Source organism: Corapipo altera, unplaced genomic scaffold (assembly GCF_003945725.1).
Source record: "Corapipo altera isolate COAL_440 unplaced genomic scaffold, ASM394572v1 0, whole genome shotgun sequence".
In the NCBI taxonomy this organism is placed as follows: Eukaryota; Metazoa; Chordata; class Aves; order Passeriformes; family Pipridae; genus Corapipo; species Corapipo altera.
Genome location: NW_020884872.1, coordinates 84524806 through 84550582, shown reverse-complemented (window position 1 = coordinate 84550582; position 25777 = coordinate 84524806). Strand labels below are relative to the sequence as shown.

At 38.1% G+C, this 25777-nt stretch overlaps 1 protein-coding gene across 17 annotated transcripts in view; it reads left to right on the top strand.

Moving 5' to 3' along the window:
* Nucleotides 1-25777, top strand: part of DLG2 (discs large MAGUK scaffold protein 2) — a 999036-nt gene that overhangs the window by 552967 nt on the left and 420292 nt on the right. The window contains exon 1 of one of the 17 annotated variants that reach the window (XM_027658733.1): nt 16255-16587. The exons of the other annotated variants lie outside the window; for them this stretch is intronic. Within the exon in view, the coding sequence (XP_027514534.1) occupies nt 16270-16587 (318 nt within the window). The 5' untranslated portion in view covers nt 16255-16269. Of the gene's footprint in view, nt 1-16254; nt 16588-25777 lie in introns of those variants that run through there. 17 annotated transcript variants of the gene reach the window in all.

Below are 25777 nucleotides of genomic sequence, written 5' to 3'. Positions count from 1 at the left end.
GTTCACACAGCTACATTTGAGTCTAGGTAGCTTTGGAACTGGGCATTAGTGGTTATATGAATCCATCTGTCTAGGTGCATTCTGAGAAAGTGCAGCTGGGAACCAGGAAGGGAGAGGGAAAACTTAACCACTCAGATAATAAAATCTTGGGCAAATTGGAGCACAAGGAAATAACAAAAGACAAACAAACAAAAAACCCCCCAAACCTAAAACCTAAACTCACCTTCACACTAATCTTGGATGCTTGATTTATTTGTTCTTGATAATTCAGGATTTGCTCAGCCTTGTGAAGCACATGAAGTGTTTAAGAAAATTCATGTTGACATCAGCTGCATTTTTTGGTGGGTTTTTTGATCTTACTGCAAATTAGACCTGAAGCTTTCAACTTCAATAGTGAGAAAATTAGGCATATGCAGTGACCATGGGTGACAATGTTATTTTAAATGGCTTCCCCAGTGAAACATAGAAACACTTTGGCAGAAGTGGGGGTCAAAGCCAGCAGTCACAGGAATGATTTAAGTTTTTTAGCCATAAGATCTTCTTGATTATCTGCACGTACTCTCTCTTGTGGTGCAGATGAGAGAGAAGTCTTGAAAACCATTTCATCCAGATAACCTTAATTCGAAAGCAGAATGGAAAAACTCCCATATTCCTAGTCATTCCTGAGATATCACGAACTGTATATTTTCTTCAGATCAAGGAATATGCTTTGCCCAGTTAAAAGTAGGTGCATATGATGTTCCATACGGGTAAGTGACTCTAATGATCATTCTGAAAAGCTTAATCAGATGACAAATATACAATCTGTTTACATATCTCCATTAGAGATAACTAACATTCTTTTCAAAGTCACCCTCAGGGTCTGGGAAGATAATATCGTGGTTCATTACTGGAGAAATTGAGGATCGTTCTTTTTGTAGTTAACATCAATAACTATAGACTTGTAAAAGTTCTTGTAAAATATGGAAATTACCATAATCAGAATGATTTAGAATCTGATGGGATCTGGCTCTAGAAGCAGAAATGTGACTGTAATGAAGATTGAAATACTAAGGACCAGATTCTGAACTGCTTTTGACTGTTTAAATATGTTGTTTATTTGCATATAGGGAGGGGGACAGAGCTTTAATTCTCTGCATCTTCTCATTAGTTGTACCCAATGCAGTGCATACATGCTAAAGTATAGGTCAGTGCATTGTTCAATGTTCAGCCCATTTTTGTTCTGGTCATGGTGTCATTCACCTATTTGTGAGAGAGGATTAGAGTTAAAAGTCAGAGCAAATAGAGGCTTTTCCTCTATGAATGAATTTTGCTTATTATAAATTGACTAAGTGGGTTTTAATGTCACACCAAGTTTCTAGATTTAAACAATGAGATGAAATTAATTACTTTTCAGGACTGAAACCTAACTGGGTCTAAGTTGTTGCCTCATGAATGCTATGATATGTTTACATTTTACAGGTGAATTGACAACTTTTATGAGAAAAAAAATGTAATTGAAAACAATTGTCACATTGGCAGTGTTGGCTATCTTGTGGGGACCATTTTCCTTACGTGTTAGTTCCATTAAAATATCACAGTCCCAGAAAAAACCCATGTGATATTTATTCATCTTTTTGCTGTGTTTGAGCCCATTGGTTTATGCTGAGCCCTCTAGGTCACTTGTGAAACAAAGTTCTCTCCCTAACCTCCTTTGTGATGACTGTAACCTGCTATTACAGTCGTACTACCAAAATTCTTTCATGTATCCTGATATACACCATTTCCAAAGTGCTTCAGACTTGTAGATTCATTGTTTCACAGTTTTCCAGATGTATGATAGTCAAAACAAAAGAGATTTGTAATTTGTACATTGCAAACGAGATTTATAAAACAATACCTTGTTTTAAGCTACGCTGGCATCCACTTCCTTCCCTCAACAAATGAATACCCTGATCACTCAGTGGAGTCCTGTAGTGACATTTCTTATTTCCATGCTGGACCCACACTGAGAGCAGAGGTCTGCCACAAAGTTATTCAGGTAATTAGATGGGAGATGAATGGCATTCATGAATTGGCTGCTGAGACAGAACAGGTGGTCCTGGTGAGCACCAGGTTGACCACAAACCAGCCTTAGCAGCAAAAGACGCCAACAGTCTGCTAGGCTGCAATAAGCTGAGCCAGCGGGATGGGGGAGGTGGTCCTTCCCCTCTGTTTAGCACTAGCTGGTTCCTTCCCACCCCAGCTATTTAGGGATTCTGTGAATTGGGTCTATATGAAAGTATGTGCGCTGTCTTTGGGTTGCTGACATGGGTAAAACAGAAAAGCATAGCAGCTCAATTGGAGCTCTTTTATTTGTTTGGTAACTTGTGAGGTTTCCGAAAAGCATATTTTTGACTGCCCTTGAACTATTTACTAATTTCAGTAGATTTTGCTAAATGTTTTTTAATCTGGAAAAGATTCTGGAGGTACCTCAGTTCATCACACAGGCAGAGGTTCAAGAAAACCAGACAGTGACACATTCTATATATCGACTGCTAGTCACCTGTCCACATAGACACATAGAAAACAAAGATGTGTGCCCAAGCATTTCTTGTACTACAGTAAGGACAAGTCAGTTTGGTGACTTCAGGTTGGAGATGAAGTGCAAAGTAAATGTCATGGAATTTATTGATGTTACTTGTTGTACCTAAAGAAGTATAGTAGATTCTGAACCTTCTGTGGTGCTATTAAAAAAAAAGTCTATAATGATGAATCAACATAATGATTACTGGAGTTTTGATTTGTTCTTTAGTTTCTGTCAAAACTGAAACATATCTTACAGTATTTATTTGTCTGTGTTTTGATGCTCAGAGAAAGAAAGAACATGAAACAACTTTCAGTCTCTCTTTTAGCGAAGCGGTTATGGTAGGAGTCAGATTCTGGAAGACATGTGTTTGAGAATAGGAAATCAATGTAAAGTGTGTTCAGCTTTAATTTAGAAGTGACCAGGACCATCAAGCTTTGGTTTAAAGATTTATTTTTTTTTTCAGGATTAACATTTATAGTCTCAGAGCTCTGCTATCGCATTTATTTGATCTCTTCCATGACACATTTAAATTAGAGTTACAGGCAATTCAATCTATAAGGAACTTTTATCAACCAAAAAGAAGCTAGATAAATTCAGGGAATAAGTATCTGATTGCTAGGCTATTGCTATACTAAACAATTAGTATTGCCAATACTTAACAAGCTAAAATCAGTTTACGCTAAGATGATCTCAGGCAAGACATCCTGCACTCACTGTCAGACTTTTCCTTCTAATGGTGAGATCAGTTTTTTTGTCTGTGCTGTATCCACTTCTCTTTGAGGACAGGCATTTCAGCACAAAGGGTCTCATCACTGTTGGCTGGGATTATCTGTTTTTGCTGGACAATTTGAGCAGGATTCTGGACTGAGATACACTGAAGAGTGAAAAGACTTGGGTTTAGGTCTAGATAAATTGGTCGAGTCACACCTAGAGTAAACTCAAGAGTGTCTGTTAGATTCCATGGCAACCTTATCTTGGGTGAGAGCCTCAATACATGAGCTATTGTGGATAATGACATCCTACTCCCAGTAGTTTTGTAAATATAGCTTTTATTTTGCTTTCCTTTTTTGAACAGGTAAATCAAATACAATCTGAGTCATGTGTTAGTTGAAGCAGAAGACAGTCTATTTCAGTAAGAAAAAATATTAATTTTAATATTGATTTAATATGAACCTCTGTTTTAATTGGGTGTGTAGATTACTTTTGGATGGCAAATACATATATATTGGCAAAACACTGCTGACATATCTTTACAAAAGCTGTCTGTCCAAAGAAAAGTGAATCTCAAATGCCTTAGAAGATAAAAAATAATGAAGATGAGTGAAGGTCATAGAACACATTCAATAGAGAAGTTACTTGCCTGGCTTTATGTAGATAATTGGTTTTTGAATTTTGCTGCCAAAATTCCATCTATACACAAATTATTTTATGCCTCTAAAAGTTTTGTAAATTATTTTGCTATGATGAGACAAAAATCTCTGAATATTTTCTATATCTACACTGGTTACTTTCAACTTGCAACACAAACAGAATTTGTAACTCAAAAGTATGCACGTGTGTCCTCAAATATCACAAAACACATGGGAGCAGGTTTGAGGAATACATTCAGTGTAGTAGCTCAGGGTGTGGCTGCAGTGCAAGCTGCAGGTCAAGCTCTGGGGGGTGGGAGCCCTAGCCCAGACAAGAGGCCGTGAGGTACGAACCCTTTGTGTAACAAGAGGCCCGGGGACCTGTGGCTGATCCAGGCAACCACACACCCAGAGACACAGCAGGAGCCAATGACGCCAGACTTTTGCTGCTTAGACTGTGAGTGGATAAATGCCAGGGTTTGGGGCCCTTCCTCAGAGGTGCCAGCTCAAGGTGTTGTTTAGTTACTGTACGATGATTAAGTTATTTTAAGGTTCGAGTCATCTGACATTCTGCTATGGGAAACCTGGAGTCGAGCGGGCAAGGGAACCTGGTCTGACTGTGTGAGTGTGGGGCGTGTAGCTGCGACGGGGTTCACTTCCAGCTCAGGTGGTGTGAAAGTGACTGCCAGAATGGCTCTGGGATGGTCAAACAGGGAAGTTTCCCTAACAGCAGGTCATCCAGGAACTATATTGATGCATTTCATTCCCTGATTCCTTTAATTTGTGGGTCATGACCATGACTGGGCAGAGCAGATCTGTAGTGGAACTGAAGACCACATACAGCAGGGCAGGCCTGAAGGCTGGACTGGTGGCCCCAGACTGGGGTGAAATGGAGTCCTGGGCTGTGTGGAGAGTGGGAGAGGATGTGAGCAAGGTGGACAGGGACAATTAGGCCTCAGAGTCCCCCTGGGCCCTGACACTTCTCTGAGTTATAGATTATTGGTTATAGGTGCATTGTCCTGCAAACCACTCCGCAAAGAATAAAGAATTTAGAAGACTAAAGACATTCAGTTAAAACTTTCACTCTGTCAAACACTTTGTCAACACACTTCAAAAATTTAATCCCACTACAATTTACAACAGCTGCTGACAACAAATGTATTCTTTCTTTTCTGAAAGAGAATGGACCATCAGTATTTAATGCAAACTGCTGTTCTCTTTTGCCATGTTGGGTGTCCTAGGATAAGCAATTTGAGGCTGATTTATTTTGGATATTTTTTAATAGTTTCTTCAGTTTTCTCACATTCTTTCGGTTTGTTGGCAGATCCACAGTATGAATTTTCCAGACTGAACTAGTTTATCTTCACCTGCCAAGATCTACAGTCAGTATTTTTAAAAAATAGTTGGGAGGAAATAATCAGGTAAATGAGGCTGCGTTGACTCTTGCCAACTACTTAGTTTTGGAAATAGGAAACAATTGCCCCTTCTATGTAACAGCTTAATCTACATTAAGGTAATTTTCTCATGTAGTTTATACTAGCTGGGTGCCTCAAGCAGATACTAAAGAATGACTGACCAGTCAAACATCAAAAGATGTGCTCTACACTAGAGGACTTGAGCAAAGGAAGCACTTACAGCACTTGTAGAAGCATTAGTGGTTTTTATAAGCTGGGCAACCTGTTCCTATGCTTGATCACATTCATGGTAATTTTTTTTCAATGACGTCTAATCACATTTCCTTTGCTGCAGTTTGTATTAACTTGCCCTTTTGCTGCAGAGCTCTGAAGAGTTTGGCTTCTCTGTAACCATCCATTTAAGAAGAGGGTCAACCAGATTTGCCCCTTAGAATCTTTTCTGGCCCAAAAGACATCACATGCTCCAGTCCGCTGACCCTCTTGATGACTCTCCATTTGACTCACTTCAGCTTGTTCATATCTTTCTTTTTCTGGATATCCCAAAACAGACACAGTACTTCAGATGTGTTTTCATAATACTCAGTGGAAGTGAGGAATCACTTTGCTTGATATCTCTTCTACACTCTTACTAATGCAGACGAGTACATGGTTTACCTTAATTATTATAAGGGCACACTGCTGATTGCTGTTCAACTTGTCCATCAGGCCCCTCAGTTCCTTCTCTGCAAGCCTGCTTCCAGCCAGTCAGTCCCCAAACAGTTCTGTTGCATAGGATTATTCCTCCCAAGGCACCAAACTTCACATTTCCTTCCCTGAACTTCATGAAGATTCTTTCAGTGTACTTCAGTGTACCACTATTTGTGGTTTTCAGTTATCAAGATGCCTCCTGACACCACAGTCTTTCAGCAAGGAGAGAGGTCTCACTACAATCCTGTCAAGCTTCCTAAGTACTTTTGGATGCATCCCATCCAGTTCCATGGACTTTTGTGCATCCAATTTACTTAAGTGATCTCTAGCTTCATATTCCTTTGTTGTGGGTAGCGCTTCCCGTGCTAGACTGCACTACTCATTGTAGGGACTAGGGAGGCTGGAGAGCCGACCTCACCTATGAACACTGAGAAAGCAAAGTCACTTCACGACAAAGACTCTTCCATGTCTTTGTCATTATGTTCCCACATTTCCCTTTGTCTTCCTTGTGGTGCTGCTGTACCTATAGCAACCTTTCTTGTTACCCATCATGTCCATCTCCAATCTTGATTTAGGCAGCACTCCAGTAATTCTCTTTCTAGAGAATTTAAATAACAAAGAAAACAGCTGTCAAGTGTCTTTGTAAGTAACACTATATGCTCAGTTCCATTATTCCAAAATATTTTCTGAGAAGCACTAAATATTAGAAATTTCAAGTAATAGTTCCTTTTTTTTCCTAATGATAAATTTTCATTGAACTCTCCCTCTAAAACTTTCTGTATTGCTTTCAGAAGTCAATATATTCTTGAACTGAAAGAAATCTGAAACATTGTTGTTGATATATGCTCCTTTTTCCTGTTGTAATTTTTTGCAATCATTATATCTATTTAAGAACATATTTAGAAACAGTTATTTTGGCATAAAAGCAACTCACTAATCAGTCATTAGTCATGAAGGAACAAAATTATGTTTGATTGAAATGGTAGATGAACATGTCATCATGAACTAGTTAAAAATACACTTTCACATTTCTGTAAAGTTTTATTTTTAATAAAGACTCGTGCACTGTTTTTGGTGGTAGTGGGACAAAAAGTCACAAAAAGTGCTGTCCACTCTTCCAGAGTTATCTGCCAATAGCACTGTTTATTTTTCTTAGGACCATCCAATCCATATCTATTTGTTTGTTTGTTTGTTTGTTTATTTTAATCTCTTCAGCTATAGTTATATATACATTATAGAAGAGTTATAACCATAGCTTCTACCAAGACTGCCAAATTAAGTCTTGTTTTATCTACAGACAGTGAGTTCCGTGAACTAACAATGCACTTTAGAGGAACATTTTTTATAATTATATTAATTGTTTACCATATTTTTTCCCATCTCTTCCTTTGGTCTTTCCTTGAGACAAGTAATATTATTCTGTTTATGGAATTCAAGTAATATGTACATATAAATTATTTTTATGGATAAACTGGAATCCTTTGTATAAATGAAGATACTGGTGCATCATACTTTTAGGAAATTTAGTACAAAGAAGAAAAGCCAGAGGATATTTCTGCAATCTGCATAGGAATGATGTAATATAATGTTAGTAAAAGCAAACCAAAGATAAAGTTCTCAACATGTATTAAAATGAAGTAAGAAATTCTATAGTGTAATATGGTATCAGAGACATACTGATAACTGAATAATAAAGTTGTGATTTAAGGTGTAAAAATTGATGTTAAAAAAATCAGAAAATTGCACAAAGGTTCTCTTAAATTAATTCTGACATACTCCATGGTATTCAGGAAAGTAGTTTGCCAAGAATGATCTTTCAAGGAGTCCAAAGTTACGTGGACTGTTTTTATAAACCTGTTTTATCAATATTCTTTGGGCTGTTCATTTTCTTTGGTTTTGGGGTTTTTCGTGTCCTAGGGTTCGGTCACTTACCTATCACTAACAGCTAGCTATCACACAAACCTGAAAAGGTCTAATACTCTTTAGACTACAGAAGTTGAAAGAAAAGAATGAAATTATTATGGAATGGAGCTGACTTACGAGGCACTAGTTAATAGACTGGATAAACAGACTAAAAAACATGGGACCATTTCATTTGAACTTAATGATTTCTGAGAGGGATAAAGAATGATTTAAAGTAAAATTAGAGAATAGAAATAAATTGATGAAAACAAGGAAATGGAAGTTGAAAGTAACTCAGGCAAATGTTTCTCAGAGCGAGAGCTATTTGACTTAAGAGTAGTGTTTTTGTCTAAATGTTGGAATTTGTTGCAATAAATGATGCAAAGCAAAACAAAACCCTTGCAATACACATCATTGCCACTTTTCAGTACAAGACTACTCAACTGTTCCTTGATTTGTTCTTATGTCTCCTTTAGTAATGTAGGCAGTAGATCTGTCCCACAATCAATTAGACTGTAAAAGATCTCTGGGATCATGAAGTCTAACCTATGACCAAACACCACCATGACAACTAGACCATAGCAGTAAGGGCCATATCCAATCTCAAACACCTCCAGGGATGGTGACTCCATCACCTCCTTGGGCAGTCCATCTCAATGCTTAACCACCATTTCTGTGAAGAAATTCCTCCTAATGTCCAACATAAACCTCCCCTCGTGTATCATGAGACTACATCCTCTCATCTTGTTTCCTGGGAGAAGAGGCAGACCCCCACCTGGCTACACCCTTCTTTCAGGTAGTTGTAGAGAGAGATAAGGTTCGCCCTGTGCCTCCTTCTCTCCAGGCTAAAAAACCCCAGCTCCCTCAGCTAATCCTCACAGGACTTACCCTCTAGACCCTTCATCAGCTTCGTAGCCCTTCTCTGGACATCTGGAAATCAACCTTGTCTCTTAATTGCAGAGATATGGATTTGACAGATGGACCACTTGGTGGATAAGGAATTGGCTGCATGGGTGCACTCAAAGAGTTAAGGTCAATGGTGCGATGTCCAAGAGGAGAGCAGTGACCAGTGGTGATCCTCAGGGGTCACTACTGGGACCAGCGCTATTTAACATCTCTGTCAGTGATATGGTTACTGGGATACAAAGCACCCTCAGCAAGTTTGTCACAACACCAAGTTAAGTGGTGTGGTCAGCACGCTGGAGGGAAGCGATGCCATCCAGAGGAACCTTGACAGGCTTGAGAGGTGAGCCTGTACAAACCTCACAAATTTCAACAAGGCCAAGTGAAAGGTCCTGCGCTGGGATCAGGGCAATCCCAAGCACAAATACAGGCTGGGAAGAGAACAGATTGAGAGCCATTCTGGGGAGAAGGACTCAGGGGTGTTGGTGGACAAGAAGCTCAGCATGACCCAGCAATGCACACAGCTTGCAGTCCAGAAAAGCCAACTGTGTCCTGGTCTGTATCAAAAGCAGCATGGCCAGCAGGTTGAGGGAGGTGATTCTGCCCCTCGACTCTACTCTTGTAAGACTCCACCTGGAGTGCTGCACCCACGTCTGGGGGCCCCAAAACAAGAAAGACATGGACCTGTTAGATTTGCCACTTGACAATATATAACTCTTTTTCCGTCACAAGATAATGTGCTTTCCTTGTGATCCTGTCATATAGACCAGATTGTTTTCCTAAGTGGTTCCAAGAGAAGTCATGTATTTTGTAACCAAGGATTTCTTTCCTGGATTTTTTTTTTTTTTAAATATTCATCCTTGCAATTAGGTCTTCTCTTCCTAAAACTAGCTATGAACAACAGGCTGTGTTTAGATCCGCTGATACAGAGAAACTGCTTTTTATCTTAACCATTAGCTTGCTTTCATTTAAATGTACACTGCTAGCCACACAATTGTGGTTTGTTTAACCTACCTGTTATAATGCAGATAACACGCACTCTAGAATTCTACCCAGTCCATCCCGCGTTAAGTTCAATAACTTCTAGCTGTATCAAAGCAAAGAACAATGTGTCTGGACCTTTGAGGTCACTTTGAGGTGCAGATAAGATATAATATTATAGATGCTCCAAATGTCAATAGATGGTTTTTACTCTTCCAAGTAATGAAGACTGATATTAAGAAAAAATACCCAAAATATATACAGGCATCTTATGTCTAGAGTGACTGTGTTTATGGGTAAAGTTCATTATAAAGCCCCCAAGGATTTATTTTGCTTATATATCACCCTTTCTTGATTCAGGTACCGTCCTTGCCATATACACAGCATATGGACCTGTATATAATTTCTCTATAAAAACACACTGGGATATTTCTGTGTGAGAAATATTTTTAGACATTGTTTTCAACTGAAATGAAATCTCTGTGGTGGCCAGACATGGACTGTAGAGATCAAGACAGATTTTCATTGTTCTTTTAATATCCATCAACAAGTTATATTCCAGTCAAATGGCTTTGCTTTTCTTGTGAAGTTATATTAGTTAAAACAAGTCTTGGTTTTCCAAAGGCTGAAGAGGGAGGTTAGTAACTTAAATTCTTGGTAATGTGTGCTATAAAGCTTGTCTTTTTTGGCTGTGCTGTGTGATCACATTTTTCTGCTTTCCATTCATCTGCAGTAGAAACTTCTAACTGGCCCAGTTAGAAGTGCCAGAACTGTGCCAAACTGTTTAAAGATACATTACAAACATAACACAAATAGCTTCATAGGGAAGAAACACTTTCTCATTGTTTGTTCATAAATTCGAGATAAGTTCTTTCAAAATAACTGTAATAGAAAGTAATCAGTTAGAAAGAAGATATTTTAATAGGCACTGTACCTAAAAAAGACTGCCTAGTTGGCTAATTGACATTTTTATTTTCTACATGGATAGCCAGCACTGGAATAAAAATTCTAGCTTGGTTGTACTCTCCCCTTTCTTTATACAGTTGATCAATACATGTATTTTTATGTGACTGCAATAAAACCCCGGATTAATTTATTCAATGGATATCTCCTGGGTTTTTATGGGATACTTTTCTGCTTATGTTGCTATCTGAATGGAGACTCAGCATAGTTGAATTTCTCTTTCAAAATCAAAAATCACCTGTCATAAATAGGCACACTCCCAGACTCCCTGCCATCATGGCAGTACAAGGAGGAGAAAAGGACTTGACTCTGTGTAAGCATGGCTTAGCAATAACAAAAACATCTCTAAATTAACTCTATCCCAGCCAAAACCAGCACCACACCTCTACCTGAATATAGCAGGTCCGGTAAAGGAAGTCTCTGTGTGGCCAAGGAAATGCCCTTGTATTTCACTCCACTGAAATTTTATGATTCTTTGATTTACTTGGATGTGAAATTGGTAAACCTGCTGCCCTGTTCTCCACCAGCTTTGACATGATTGACTTTGACTTAATATTCCCAGATGAGGGTTGTTTTCTTCTCTTGATATAGTTCCCTTCCAAACCCTTGTCATTTTTCTTTTCCACTGTACCTTGATTTCTATATTATTGTCCTTACGTTAACCCTAGGACATGCAATGAATACTGAAAATGGATATGTTTGTGTTTGTAACTCCTTAAGATTTTCTAGCCTCTCCTAAAAATGAAAAGAACATGCTCTTGATCATAGAGGCTGATCTGTTGTGCAGGGAGCTGCCTCTCAGTGCTGTGCTGGTATTTTTGTGTAAAACTTCAAAGATTGAAACCCATCCTGTTGTTTAAAGGATATGGGGATCATATAACTTTTTTTTTAAGTAAACAAAATATTACTCTTAAAAGCCATTGATAGATCTCCAATGAAACTTCCTTAATGGTGAAATTTTTAAATACCACCTTTTATTAAATATTTCTTCTGCTGCTGTTTTATTTTTGATTTTGTAGTTCTGCATTCCTCTTGCCTTGTACACCTGGAGGAAGAGATGAGTAGACAGTCCTGAAATAGAAGCTGAGCTGTTTTGCTGTTTTATTTCAGCTGTGTTCTTCCCCAGCCCTTATGTTCTGGTTTCAGTTGAGTTGGGTTTTTTTCATTTTACATATGAATAATTATGGAAATCAAATTATATGTCCAAGATTTCCTGGGTACCCTATGACAGCAATGAGTTGTATCAGGTCAGTTGGCTCCTGGCCTCATCTCTGACTAATCACAACCATTCCTTCTAGCCCATGTCACCACTGAGATTGTTATTTCTATACAAGTATAATTGTTCTTCAGCAACCAACCAACAGACCAAACAAGTTGCAAAGAAATTGCATTTGACTTATATCAGTAGCCTTGCTATCATGTTAAAAATTGTTCTCATTATTTTTCTTTCAAGAAAAGTATTTGTAGAAATTTAGGATCACTAAATAAGTTGGTCCACTCTATGTTTATTACTCTTATTCTTCTTTTATTCTGTATTTTTTGTGGTTGCATAACATTGCACTATTGGTTGGAGGGAAAAATCTGTTACTACATCTAAATCATCTTTGCCCATGATTCTAGCTTCCCTTCCAGAACCCTATTAATAATTTTTGTTTCCCATATGTACTTTTTGTTTCCCATATGCACATTTTTGCCTGAAGCAAACTATTCTCAGCATTTATTTTTGGTGTATGTCCAACATTACTGTAATCCAGTTACAGTTATTTACTGGTAGAATATCAGCTAAACCTATTTCCTCCATTTTGTTATGCCTACTTAATATTTTAAAAGGAAAATTAGTGAGATTTTTCCACAAAAGTACTGGGTCAAATACAGTTCACATCGTGTATTGTACAATATTCAGTTTTGCTTTGTGCACCAGTTACTGTCAAATTAGGATGACAGTTGGGCATGTGGATTTGAGCCATGTGTTAATCCAAGTTCATCCAGAGGTGCGTGCCATCCTCTCTAATACAATGGCTCAGTTACAGTGGATGAAATTGCATTATCTTTTGAATCCATCTTACCATGTTGTCTGGCAATTAGTTGCACATATATATCCCATATTCAAGTGTTTTTGTCGCACATAGGCAATGACAACCTTTAAAAAAATTGCTGAGAGTAAAATCATTTATTTATAGGATTTTTTTCATTACAAATTTTATAGTGTGCAATAGCCTAGAAATGTTGGATAGGTTAAGGGTACGTTAAATGGTGTCAAATTCTTTTGAAAAAAAATAAAGCTTTTTCCACATTCTGATAAGAGGCTGTTTTAACAGTGTACACATAACTGTTACAGTCAAGAGGATGCCTTTGCAGTTCTGCATTGTTCTGGGTGGGATGCAGTAAGGTTGCTAAAAGGTCATCTACTGCTTTAAAATATAGGGTTGGGTGGGTTGTGATAGGCATTTTAGTGGTACAGATGACTTTAGCTAATATTTTGTGTATAGATGGCCTGCAGTCTGTGTCTGGTCACAGAATGTGTAGATTCTTTCCACTCCTCAGCCCTGTTGTAGGTGTTGCTTGCCCTTATATATATATATATATATTGTTTTGAGTGGCCTTTTTGAAATTTATATGTGAGGGGTTTTTTTCTTTAGTTCTGCAATTATTCAGATTTCTTCAAATAGCTTTGAAAGATATATTAAAACTCTTTTTTTTTTTTTTAATTCTGACTTGGCATTTGAGAAAGCTGGAATAGCATCAGTATATTTTGGCATGGACTAGGTAGCTTGCTATGTGACAAAAAGGCTGATAGTCTTTAGGTGATGGACACTGTTAATACAGGTCAACAATGATGGAAATGAAAATTGAATTTGACCTTGTTAATGTTCTGTCTTATATATATGGTATATAAATAAGTATGTTACAATTTTTTATATATGATATATAGCATCACTTAATGGTGATATGTATATTTCCTTTAATAGAGATAGTCCTGCTGGGAATGATGCAGTAATGACTTGAATTATCTCCTGGTAGACAAGTTTTTGGGTGTACATGGTTGAATTACCTTTGACCACTAGAGGAAAGCAGCTTTCTGGGCAGCTCACAAACCTTCACTTCTTATGCTTGAGGTTAAAAACATAGGTTCAGTCTTATGTATCTTTACATTTACTTTACATGCAGCACCTTGTAGACTCCCTTATCTCAGACTTTTAAGTTCTGGCTTCCACATCTACACTTGCAATTCAGAAGTACATTAATACTTGTTTTTCAAATTTTCAGTTGGATTCTTGTTATGTGAGAGCATATGGTTCACGATTTTGTCTTTTCAGTGAAACTCTGAACAAACCTTGCATTATCACATCCGTTTAGTATAGCTGGGACAAGCACCTTGAATGAAAATACAGTTAAAACAGATGGAAGTTTCACATGTGGCAATTTGAATTACAATGTTGTCAAAATATTTCCTCCATTGTTAGAGCATTGCGATAAATTTTTTTTAATCAAGAATCACTGCCTGGTCTTATTGTTATGTATTTTAGCAATATCTAAGCTTTGAGGAATTTTAAATTAGCAATTTCAGAGGAATTAAATTACAGAATCAAGTTTTTTGCACCAAAGCATTTGTAAAAATTGGTTTATCTCACGTGAAATTATATTTGCAGATTGTCATAGTCATCTCTTTGAAATCTTTTAAAGTAGATTTGTTTTAGGCTTTGGAATGGTAAAACTATGTATATCACAAATCTATTTTAATATTTAGTATACTTAAATCCTAGTTGTACACCACTAAAGTATTCTATCACACAGTATTGTGTTTGGTTTTAAAAATCAATCAATTATTTTCTGTGGTTAAATATACCTGAGATATACTTAAGTTAAAAGAAAATCTAAAAAGCCCATACATATATATGGGTCCAAGATCCACTGAGTCTTAAGGGCCTAAGGACTTATATACCTGAGCCTAAAGAATACCTCTGAACCTCTCCAGATGCTTGGAACAATAAGCCCAAATTTATACACTTTACACCCCCATCACTTCTATGAGCAAAAACTAAAAAGAAAATACTTACAAATAAAAATTTAAGGAAGATTCAAGGAGAAGTACCACGGATTAGTGGGAATGGGGGAGACCTCCAGGCTTTAGGCTGCTAGCCCATTACCTGCGAGGTGAATGCCCTTCCCCCCGCCCCAGCACGTGGCCCTGCGACCCCACAAGGAGCACACAGACCACCAGGGAGGGACGGACAAAAGAGGAAGTTTATTGTGGGTAGGGGTTTATAAGGCTTTCAGGAGGGTCAAAAGGGGACCAATCACAAGTTCAGGGTCACATAGAAAAAACCAATCAGGTGAAGGGTCAACAGCCAATAGGAAGGGGTTAACAAAGGTCAGTGGGAAACAACTCAGGACACCTTCCCAGGACACCTTGTGTGGGAGCACAGGGGGTGTCGGGAAGAAGATCAGTGACTCTGCAAAAAAGGTAAAAGCCATTTTAAAAGCTGTTTAAACCACCTTAAAAACTTCGGTTTCTATAATATTTGAACTGTTTTCATTTTCTTCACTAGTCCATCTCTGACAGGACTTCTTCCATCCTGCATATGGCAAATCCATTGCCACAGAGAAGAGATTGCATTAGTAAGAAAAACCGTAGAGGGGACTTACTCTGTACAGAAAGTTGTTGGCAAGCAACAAAGAATTTGTAAGGGGTAAAATACAGAGGAAAAAAAAAAGATACATCAATCAGAATCTTGAAGACCTTACACACAAATAAATATATTTGCATCTACATATATAAGATGCTGGAGATTTGTTAATTTGTGGCATAAATTCTTTCGAGGTGGCTTTATTTTTAAATTCAGCCTCTTGCTCTCTCTGTTATGTTTACGCACATTGGCTTATACACATTAGCACATACCGACGTTCATGCTGCGGTTTAGCATTTAGGGCAGATAACATTCCTCCCGAACTTGTCATTTGCATCTTCTGATGCAATTTTGTTGACAAGGTCTTCTCAGGCATGAAGGGAAAAAAAACACTCCAGCGTCTGTTTGGATCATTGGCAAAGGAGTATCTTTTCCAGCACTTTGTCTAGATGCTATTTTCACCAGAAGGCACTTTGCCTGTAAAGCTTATACATATAAATGTGCTTCAGCAGGGTGCCTGTGACTTGTGTCAGGGTCAGCTAGAAAAGAAACTAAATCTTCCTGAAAATTACAAGAGTGGTTTTGTCGGATTTTTTTTTTTTCTTCCCGTGGTTTGTCATCCAGAAAGGGATGCAGGCGTGCGTCCCAGCCACGCAGAGCATTGATTGCTTCTGCCTGCAGCGGGGATGCTGTCAAGTCTCTGCGCGAGTGGAGTCCGGTATTGACACAGAGCTGCCCAGCGCTGCCCAGCAGCAACTCCCGCTGCTCCCTGCTCCCGCCATGCCCTGCCGCTAGCTGCTGCCAAGGGGCTGGACAGGCCCCGCCACAGGACCTCACCTCTGCCAGGAGAAGCACTTCCATGCCAGGTGGCCAAAGGCAGCCCTGGGTGCGCCATGCACGCGCACCTTCCCAAGCAGCACAGCTGCGGCAGGGGGTCCGAGGGCTCGGACGGAGGCAGGAGTGTGCCTCCCGTCGCCAGGGATGCCCACTGCGCCTGCCGCTGGCACCAGCATCCTGCGGGCCTCCAGTATAGCTCTCAAGCGCTTGCCTCCTGGGGACCTGGCAGTGCCAACCAGAGCAGGAGCAAGTTTGCCCCTTTGTGGAACACAGTGCGGAAGAGCCCCCCTAAATCCCCAGCCAAGCCCCAGGGCAGCCCTGGGCAGTGGTGGGCAGAGTGCGCCTGTGCCCACGGCTGGGCCCCCCCGGTGCAGGTGAGCTGATTCTTGACTCTCCAAGCGACTTAGAGGATGCTCCAGGGAAAGAAAGTGAGGTTTGGTGGTGTCGACAACTTTTTGTGATATGTTTTGATGTGTGTTTAGTGGTTTATTCTGGAAATTTTATATGCAAGTGCAAGCTGTTGTGTGGTGATCTCAGTGTTTAAATATTACTTCTCTGTCACCTGTGAAAATTGTGGGATCCTCCTGGAAAGGTTTTCTTGTTAAAGTGTTTTGGTTTGTGCCTCAAGGTTCTACATACTTTGTATTCCATTATGCTGTATAGTAATGATGTATTTATCTCCCCTGTGTAATGGATTTTGCCTGCTTTTGTAAACAGCTTGTTTTCAAATATTGCATGAAGTTCAAAAAATATTTTAAATAGATAACATGGGAGAGGGTTGTTAGATTTACTGATAAGAGAAAGTGTGACCTGTTTCTCCTCTTTGGAACTTCAAATGTAATTGAAATCTTTAATAAACATGAAATAGCTCTTTAGCTTTCTCAAATCTATAGATTTTTATTTAATGTCAAGGCAGTGTATTTTCAAATATAAACTATGCAGGGTCTATGATGTGTACAGATACCTCGTAAGCAATGAGACTGAAAATGATCACACACCAGGTAACCCAGCACTGTGAAATAGAAATCACAGTGACACTCGTATGATGGTTAATATTAAAAAGCATTAATGCTACCTGATGCATGTTTTGATTTCTCCCTTAGAAAACTTTAAGCTCATTCAAATGCTTTTGTTACAATTTCACACTAAAACCCAGAATTTATTGTTGAAATAAGTTTTTGAAATATATTTTTATGTAGTATACACTAGAGTTTAGCTAGCCTCAGCCCACACTGAACATGTGCACCCTCTCTAGACATCAAATCAATTTTCATGGAAATGGTTTTAATATATTTTCACTGTACAGAAAAGCAATATGGCAAAGTATTGTCAGATAATGTTGCTGTACTTTATCTTGTCTGATGGTCTAAAAACAATGATCCATTAGTGACTGAAAATGATTGTTATATATAAAAAGCTTCATTTTTTTTTGCCTCAAATCTAGTATCAGGTGGAAAAACTAAGCTTTCTGTTATATTTTTGAGTGACCAAAATGTTGCATGTGATTACAGTAGATTTTATACATTTTTTTTTCATATACAAAGCACATATAGCCATTTGTGTTGGCATAAAGCCAATGTTAAAATAATATATAAAACATAGAATTGGACTTCGTTCCAATTTGAATTCTAAAAAGCTCTAAATATTTTCTTAGGCTCTGAAGATTTTTGATTTGGGAAAACCTTGAAGGAAAAAATACCTGCAAAGAAAGAGTTCTGTGGTTTTCAAAGGTATAGAATTTATAATGAGAAAATCAAGGAACATTATTAAAAAAAATTAAAGACCACTTCTAAAACTACTTTGATGTCTATGTTATAGATGTATTGTAAAGTTATTTCAGTATTTTCAGTGCCTTTCTAATCACATCCATATGTGTTTTGATAATGTGAAATTGTTCAGGTTTATGTAGTGTTTTATATATAATTTAGAACTCTGCTTTGTAAACTTTCTTTACTGTATGTTCTAAATGCCAACTACCTTATTTTTTTTAGAAAAGTCCCTTTTTTGGATTTTGACAATAAGTAATCAATTTACCATCAATCAAACTGATATTTTCTGTCTAGGGATGGACTGATGTACTTTGGGATATACTTGGTAGTTTCAGTGTCATAGAGTTGAGAGATAGTTTGTTTCAAATAATCTATTTTTCTCTGTTCAAACTAAGCATTATACAAGCTATGGGAAGAAAGGGAAGAGTGTGTATGTGTGTATATGCATTGTTGTATGTACATACACTTAGACAATCATTTTATCAATTATATTGCATAGAAGCAATAAAGGAAAACATTATAGAGCTGTTCTTACTAATTCCCCTTACTTCAGGGATACAATTTGATGTCAGTAATGTTTTTTGGGACATATGTTGACTGACATATGTTCCCTTTTTTACCAAATTAAGGAGAAATAGTGAAACAGTTACATTTGCTGACCTAAAAAAAAAAAAAAAGGAGAATTTATTTTAAATGTCTGTCTGATGTGTAAATGTGATAACAAATAAGACACTGACAGTTTCAAAGGCAGAGGGTTTTTTTCCATAAACTTCTGTGAAGATTTTTCTTCTGATTTACTTTTTTGGGAGAGACTGCTTCCTTCAAGCACAGGAAAGACATAACAGCTTGTAAAACTGCTTCTTGATCAGTACCGTAGTACCAAATTTAATGCACAGATCCTTCATTCCTAGAGTCAGTAGATGTAGATCACAGCTCTCAATTCAGCATCTTGCCTTGGATTGATCGTCATGCTGCATTCATAGAAGTGAGATCACTGAAACATTGTGAGCAATCTGTGCAGCTGCCATGTAATAGACATACAGAAGCAGAAATACAAAAGCTGTTAGCATGTTCCTTTGGAAGATGAGTGATATTGTTCTAATGATTCCTGTATCTGGTCCCACTGACTGACAGAGGACTCTGAAAAGTTTACTGCATTCTTGGTAGCATTCAGATCTGATGCTCTCCCAGGACAGCTGCTTTAGAAAACTTTATGCTTGTGCATTCATGTTTAACCTATTTCTTCTACCAAAACCAGGAAAGCATTGTTTTTACTGAATTCATAGCATTTAGGTTATGTTTGACATAAAAAGGAGGTAAAAATTTAGCCTTTGAGTCCTCTGTGTTGAGTCCAGCAATTCCCTTAGTGATGTATGGAACACTCCTGGTAAGAAGTAACATGAAATGCGGCATAACAGCCTTCCCAGGGAAGTGATCGAATCACCATCACTGGAGGTATTTAAAAGACACAGAGATGTGGTGCTTAGGCACATAGTCTAGTGGTGGGTAGGGCAGTATTAGGTTAGCGGTTGGACTCAATAATCTTAGAGGTCTTTTCAATCTCAATGCTTCTGTGATTCTGTAATATTTGTTTGGAAATGCGTTTCCGTAGTGTAATGGCTGTTTATGTGACTGATGAATGGTATGCAATGAAAAGACCAGAAACTAAACATGCTGAGGCACATTAGGACTATCTCTGTAACATGAAGGGTCCTTTTTTAAAAAAAAAAAAAAAAAGGAAAAAGAAAACCCCAGTGTCAGTCATGAGGCTTTGTACTCTACAGATTCAAGAATCTGGAGATGTGCCAGTCATTCCAGAATTTCCAGTGTCAGAAGGGGTCATTCGGCCACCTCTGCCTTGATTGATACTGTAGCGTTGCTTTGCAAAGGCCACTGGGAGTAAAATAAAAGTGGATATTCTTTTATTTTGTTTTAATATATGATATTCTTTCTCCTTCTATTAATGTATCAGGTCTTTCCACAGTGTTTTTGATAATACGTATTTTTTTATTTAATGCATAAATAATATTTTTCATAATACTTAATTTTAAGTGTCAGTGAAGACAGTTAAGAAATAGGCAGGGTTACACAGATCATGACAGTATTTGTGTGCAAGATGTTCCATATATTTTCATTTAAATACTGAAATGGATATATTATGTACTGTACTTACCAATGACAGTAATGATTTATAGTTTAACTACACGTTATTTGACTCCTGTTGATTGTTCAGTCATAAATATTTTAATGCATAATTTGCATTTGTGGCACCATATTTAGAATTGCATTTAATTAAACCCATGTTTCAAAGTTTCTCCCCCTAGATGCCTCAAGAAGCCAAGAACATTTTCTCCCCTTGATATATAATTGGCTTCTGGGATTTTCAGGGTGGGATGAAAGGGGGCATAGAAAGGGAATTGTAGAATTTGGACAGGGATTGTTTGTAGCATTGGTAATTGGCCAAAACTGCACAAGTGCTCTGATAGTCCTCCTGCTATTCATAAATTTCTCTAATACTTGTTTATTCACTTGTTTATCCTCTAAGACATGTTTATTCACCCGTGGGTAAACTGTTCATCATATTTGAAAAGAGAGGGGCATTTCTCTAGGACCAGAGTGGCAGAATCCAAAAGGATTCCAAACCTTTCTTTTCCCATCAATTTTCCCATATTCTGCTGTGTAATCCACTGCTAGGAATATCCAGGCATTTTCACCTAAGTATATCCTTACCATTACAGGAATTTACAATACAGGGAAGTCCTTGATCTTTCCTGTAGTATTCTGATGGCACAGGCCACACAATAGAATTGTAGTCTTCCTGTCTCTTAGACTGACTTGTAAGGTTATATATTGCTGGATCTCTTTTGTGGCATGTCAAAAGGATTGATAAACTGGACGCCCTCTGTACCAAAAGGAAAAAGGGGAAAAAAAAAAAGGATTGCCTTATGGCTTGCTTAATGTGATAGGAATAAACCTTGATAAACCTGGCTGCGTTTTGTATCTAATGCTCCACTGCATTTACATTAGGCATGAAAAGATGGGAAACCTTTATAGCAACTGAACAAGATGGCTTTGGTCTAATCCAAATAGAAGCAATGAAGGATGATGCCTGACAGTTTCTAGCTGGACACTGAGCAATAGCTCAGATTGAGAACGAATTGGTCTCAGCTGTTTTGGCATGACTTGAAGGTACAAGCTGAAAATTGATTTCTCTTTTGGAAATGACTATCCCTACTGTTCTAGGGTATGAAAACATCAGACTTCTCTCCAAAAAAAACAAAAACCAAAAAATAGGGGGTTTCTAGTTGTAGTAATGACCAGATTCACAGAGTTTGCCAGTTTAGCTCTCTGTTTCCTCATGTCTGCATGTGGCTTTTGGATGAAGGATAATAAAAATAAAGCCAAAAAAGTAAAAAAAATAATTACAGATTCAATTACTTTGCTTTTAAGAACCGTGTTTGTTTTGAAATAAGCCATAGATTGTAACAATAGTGTTTATAAATTTAATAACATATATCCATTTACTTTTTTGTATATTTTATAAATTACTGCAGTTAATCAGATTAATTGTCTCAATAATGGCCTAATTTCAAAATCTCCCATCATTTTGGGAGTTAAAAGTAAAGGAATGAAACAGGAATTCTTTATGTATTCAAAATAGAGGTTCTGTAATATCTGAAATGAATATCAGAAAAACAAACAAAATAATCCTTTTTGTAAATTCCAATTCTTTCTTTTAAGTCACAGGAGCCAGCTATGTGACTTACTGTGTGACAGTACAAGATCCAATTTAGCAAAGTAACATCTGGTTTTGGTTTAGATATAGTGTACTTTTAATACAGGGTTTTACCTTTTTAAGTATTTTTACAAGGAGAAGCAGGTTACTTCAGCAGGTGAAATTGTTAATATAATTGGTCAAACAGAACATCGGACAAATTATTTTCATTATGCATTCCAAATGACAGTAGAATGGCGAAGTGTAATAGGATTCCTGTAAGTGACACCCTGGAGAAACTATGCTGCACCCAGATGTGAAATCAGTTCATACTGAACAGCTATTTGTTGCATTTATGATCACAGAACATTTTTCTATTTATCCGTGCGCTGGTTTGTCCAAGTTTTTATGTTGCGACCATCACTCACCTGGGAGCTGAACCCATTAATATTAATTGAAAATGTGAGTAAGGTCTAAGCTCTTTTTTACTTTGCCTCATTCTGTAGGGTTTACTTTGTGTGGGGGGGTGGGGAGGAGGAGGAAGGTGTTTGAGAGACAAAAAGGTGTTTGAGAGGCCTATTTCATGGCCCAGTTGATGTCCACTAGCGCAGCTTCTAGTGCCAGCACAAGGCTGAGTGCAGAAGCATGTGACAAGGGACATGTCCCAGAAGATAATGCACAGCTTCCTAGTCCAAAGGTAGTCACACTTAATGTGCAATCTGATGTGTGCAGTTCGGTTTTGACAGTACAACAGTGCTTGGGGACATACCTGTGCTAAGTGCAGAAACTTGTATCAAGCTCTTTGCTACCTCCAAGAATTCTGAGATAATAAAGTTTCACTTAGGAAATGGAGAGTTCTGAGGACGCCTTGTTGCCTTTCTTCCTATTCTCACTTTCTGCTCAGCAGACATCTGGGTTCTATTAAAATCTGTCCATCTTGCAGTCATGAGCACATAAGTCACTTGTCATGGCTCTGTGAGTCTGCAGTTGGGCACGCAGGATTGAACAGCCAGATGATACTTTGGAAGAAAAAAAATCTCCAAATTCTTATCGAGATATTCAACAAGAAGGTAGTAAAAATATCAGATTCTAGTCTCATATTCGGTCTGGGGCTGATGCTGCCACATTTGCTGTTGTGTTCTCAACGATCTCTTCACCACCAGCTTGCTCAGGCATAAATTTAGAGGTTGGCACCTTAGACATGCTTCTATTGTACTAGTTTTCAACAGTTGACTTCTCAAACACAACTTTTTAATGCAATGTTAGTAAGACATAAGTTAGAAAACAAAAAAACACTAATCAACTTCAGCAATTAAAACTTACACTATCTAGTACTAAAATATTCATCTTCAATGAGTATGACTCCAGTTCTGTGCAGCAGTTTTGTGGCTAGCTGGTATTTCTGCTCTATTCATAAAATATCTCACTCCTATGATATGAATTCTTTTCAATTTTTTAATTGTATGTTTAAACAAAAGAAAAAGGGTAACATTGAATGTGCACATTTAGAATATACAAGACCTTTATACATTCATGCTTAAATGCATGTAATGTTTTAATACATTTATAGGTAAATTATAGTCTTTTATGCAATTAAGCACAAACTAAAGCAGAACAGATCAGGTCACATTTTATAATAATGGGCAAAACAAGGATTTTGTTTTGCTTTTTATTCCTAGTGTATGGAGTTAAAAATAATGGAGTTTAAACATAAAAGACCTAAGCAGTTTGATCAGCATCATGTTTCCTCAATAGACATCTATCTCTTTATCTTATTGGAACTTAGTGCACAGCTCCTAGTTCCAGACTTGGAGAGATTATAGTACATTCCTCTGTACTTCTTTCTGATATACAGAAAAAACATATATGGAAGTAAAGCCAAACGGTTAAACACAAGTATCCATAAAATGTGAGTGAAATCCAGGTTCCATTGCAGCTTATTAATATATTTTTCTATTTATCCTGCTAATTTGTGCATTTGTATGTGAAATATATGAAACATTTTGCAGTAATTAAATTCATTCAGTTATTGACAACTGTATATCCTCAGTGCTCAGTGATTTAATTAATGCTTTATAGCATTGCACATTCAGAGCAGAACAACAGTATCAGGAAACTGGTTATTGGTAGAAATTGTCTGCAGGTGAATAGCTAATGAAACCTGGCTAGAGATGTAGTTGTGGTAAATCTGGGGAGGAGGTGAGAAAGTGATGGGAGAAGAGGATGCCAGATCTTTATACTTTGAAGGAATCTAATTTTTGGAAACACTCATATGCACATCTACTGAAAGTATTAATCATGGAATCATAGAATAGTTTAGGTTGGAAGAGACCTTCAAAGGTCATCTGGTCCATCCCTCTGCAGTGAACAGGGACATCTTCAACTAGATGAGGTTGCTCAGAGCCCTGTCCAACATGACCTTGAATGTTTCCAGAGCATCCACCACATCTTTGGGTGACCTGTGCCAGTGTTTTACCGCCCTCACTGTAAAAAAATTTGTTATATCTTATCTAAATCTTTTAGTTTATAGAATCTCAGAATGTGCTGAGTTGGAAGAATTATTGAGTCCAACTCTTAGCACTGCACAGGATCAAGTCATTAAACCTATTAGCCTTTGTCCTATTGCTACAGGCCCTGTTAAAAAGTTTGTCCCCATGTTTCTTATAAGCTCACATCAAAGGCCCCAATGAGTTTTCCCTGGAGCCTTCTGTTGTCCAGGCTGGAAGAGCCCAACTCTCTCCAGCTGTCCTCATAGGAGGTGTTCCAGCCCTGTGATCATCTTTGTGATCCTCCTCTGGACTCACTTCATCAGGTCCATGTCTTTCCTGTGCTGAGGATGGTAGGCCTGGGTGTAATGCACCAGATGAGATCTCATGAGAGTGGAGTGGAGAGAGAGAACCACTTCCCTCAACCTGCTGGTCATACCTAGAATCTTAGAATTATAGAATATCCTGAGCTGGAAGGGACCTACAAGGATCACTGAATCCAGCTCCTGGTCCTGTACAGAACCACCCCAAGAAACACACCGTCTGCCTGAGAATGTTGTGCAAATAATTCTTGAATTCTGTCAGGCTTAGTGCCATGATGAATTCCCTGGGAACTCTGTTCCAGTGCCCAACCACCCTTTGGATGAAGTTCCCTTGTGTCCTGTCACTGGTCACTAGAGACAAGAGATCGGTGCCTGCCCCTCCACTCCCCTCGTGAGGAAGCTGTAGACCACTATGAGGTCTCCCCTCAGTCTCCTCCTGGCTGAACAAACCAGGTGACCTCAGACTCATATGTCTTCTCCTCTAGGCACTTCACCATCTTTGTAGTCCATCTTCTGATGCTCCTTTTGATGCGGTTCAGGATACAATTTCCTTTCTGGGCTGCAAGCACGCATTGCCTTTTATCCACCAGTTCCACCATACCCTTGTTGGCAGGGCTGCTCTTAATCCATTTCATCCCCTAAACTGTATTGAAAGCAGGTGTTGCCCTGATCCAGGTACAGGACATTGAACTTGGCTTCGTTGAACCTCATGACATTCCCATGGGCCCATAGGGCATTTCTGAAAAACCTGGCCCATAGGATTTACAGCAACTTAGAAAAAATTTATAGGTTCCTGTAATTATTATTACAATTTTTAATAAATATTATTTAAAACTTTAATTTTTTAAAGACATGAAACCCTACAAATGCATGAGGAGGAGCAAGACCAGTTTGTTGCAGCTTGATTTGACTGTAACATACTTTTTCTCTATTGTGTCACATGTACATCTACTACACATAACAAGCAGAGTCATGATATACTGCACTTGCCTCTGGGGCAGTTATTAGCTTGCTCCGCCACCGCAAGTATAAAAGTAGAAGCAATCTGATCACTTCTGCAGGCATAAATCTGCAAAAATATTGTCTTTTGTAGTTCTTTTTTTCTTTAAGTTGTCATGGCAGTATTCTCAGTGGATCTTCTCTTTTTACTAAGGTGCGTTTAAGTCTATGTAGTCAGCAAAAACCTGGAATTCACATGTTACTTTTCACATAATTCGTGCTGAAAATTGAGGTGATTACTCCCTAGTTATTTTGGTTTTAAGCACTGGTTG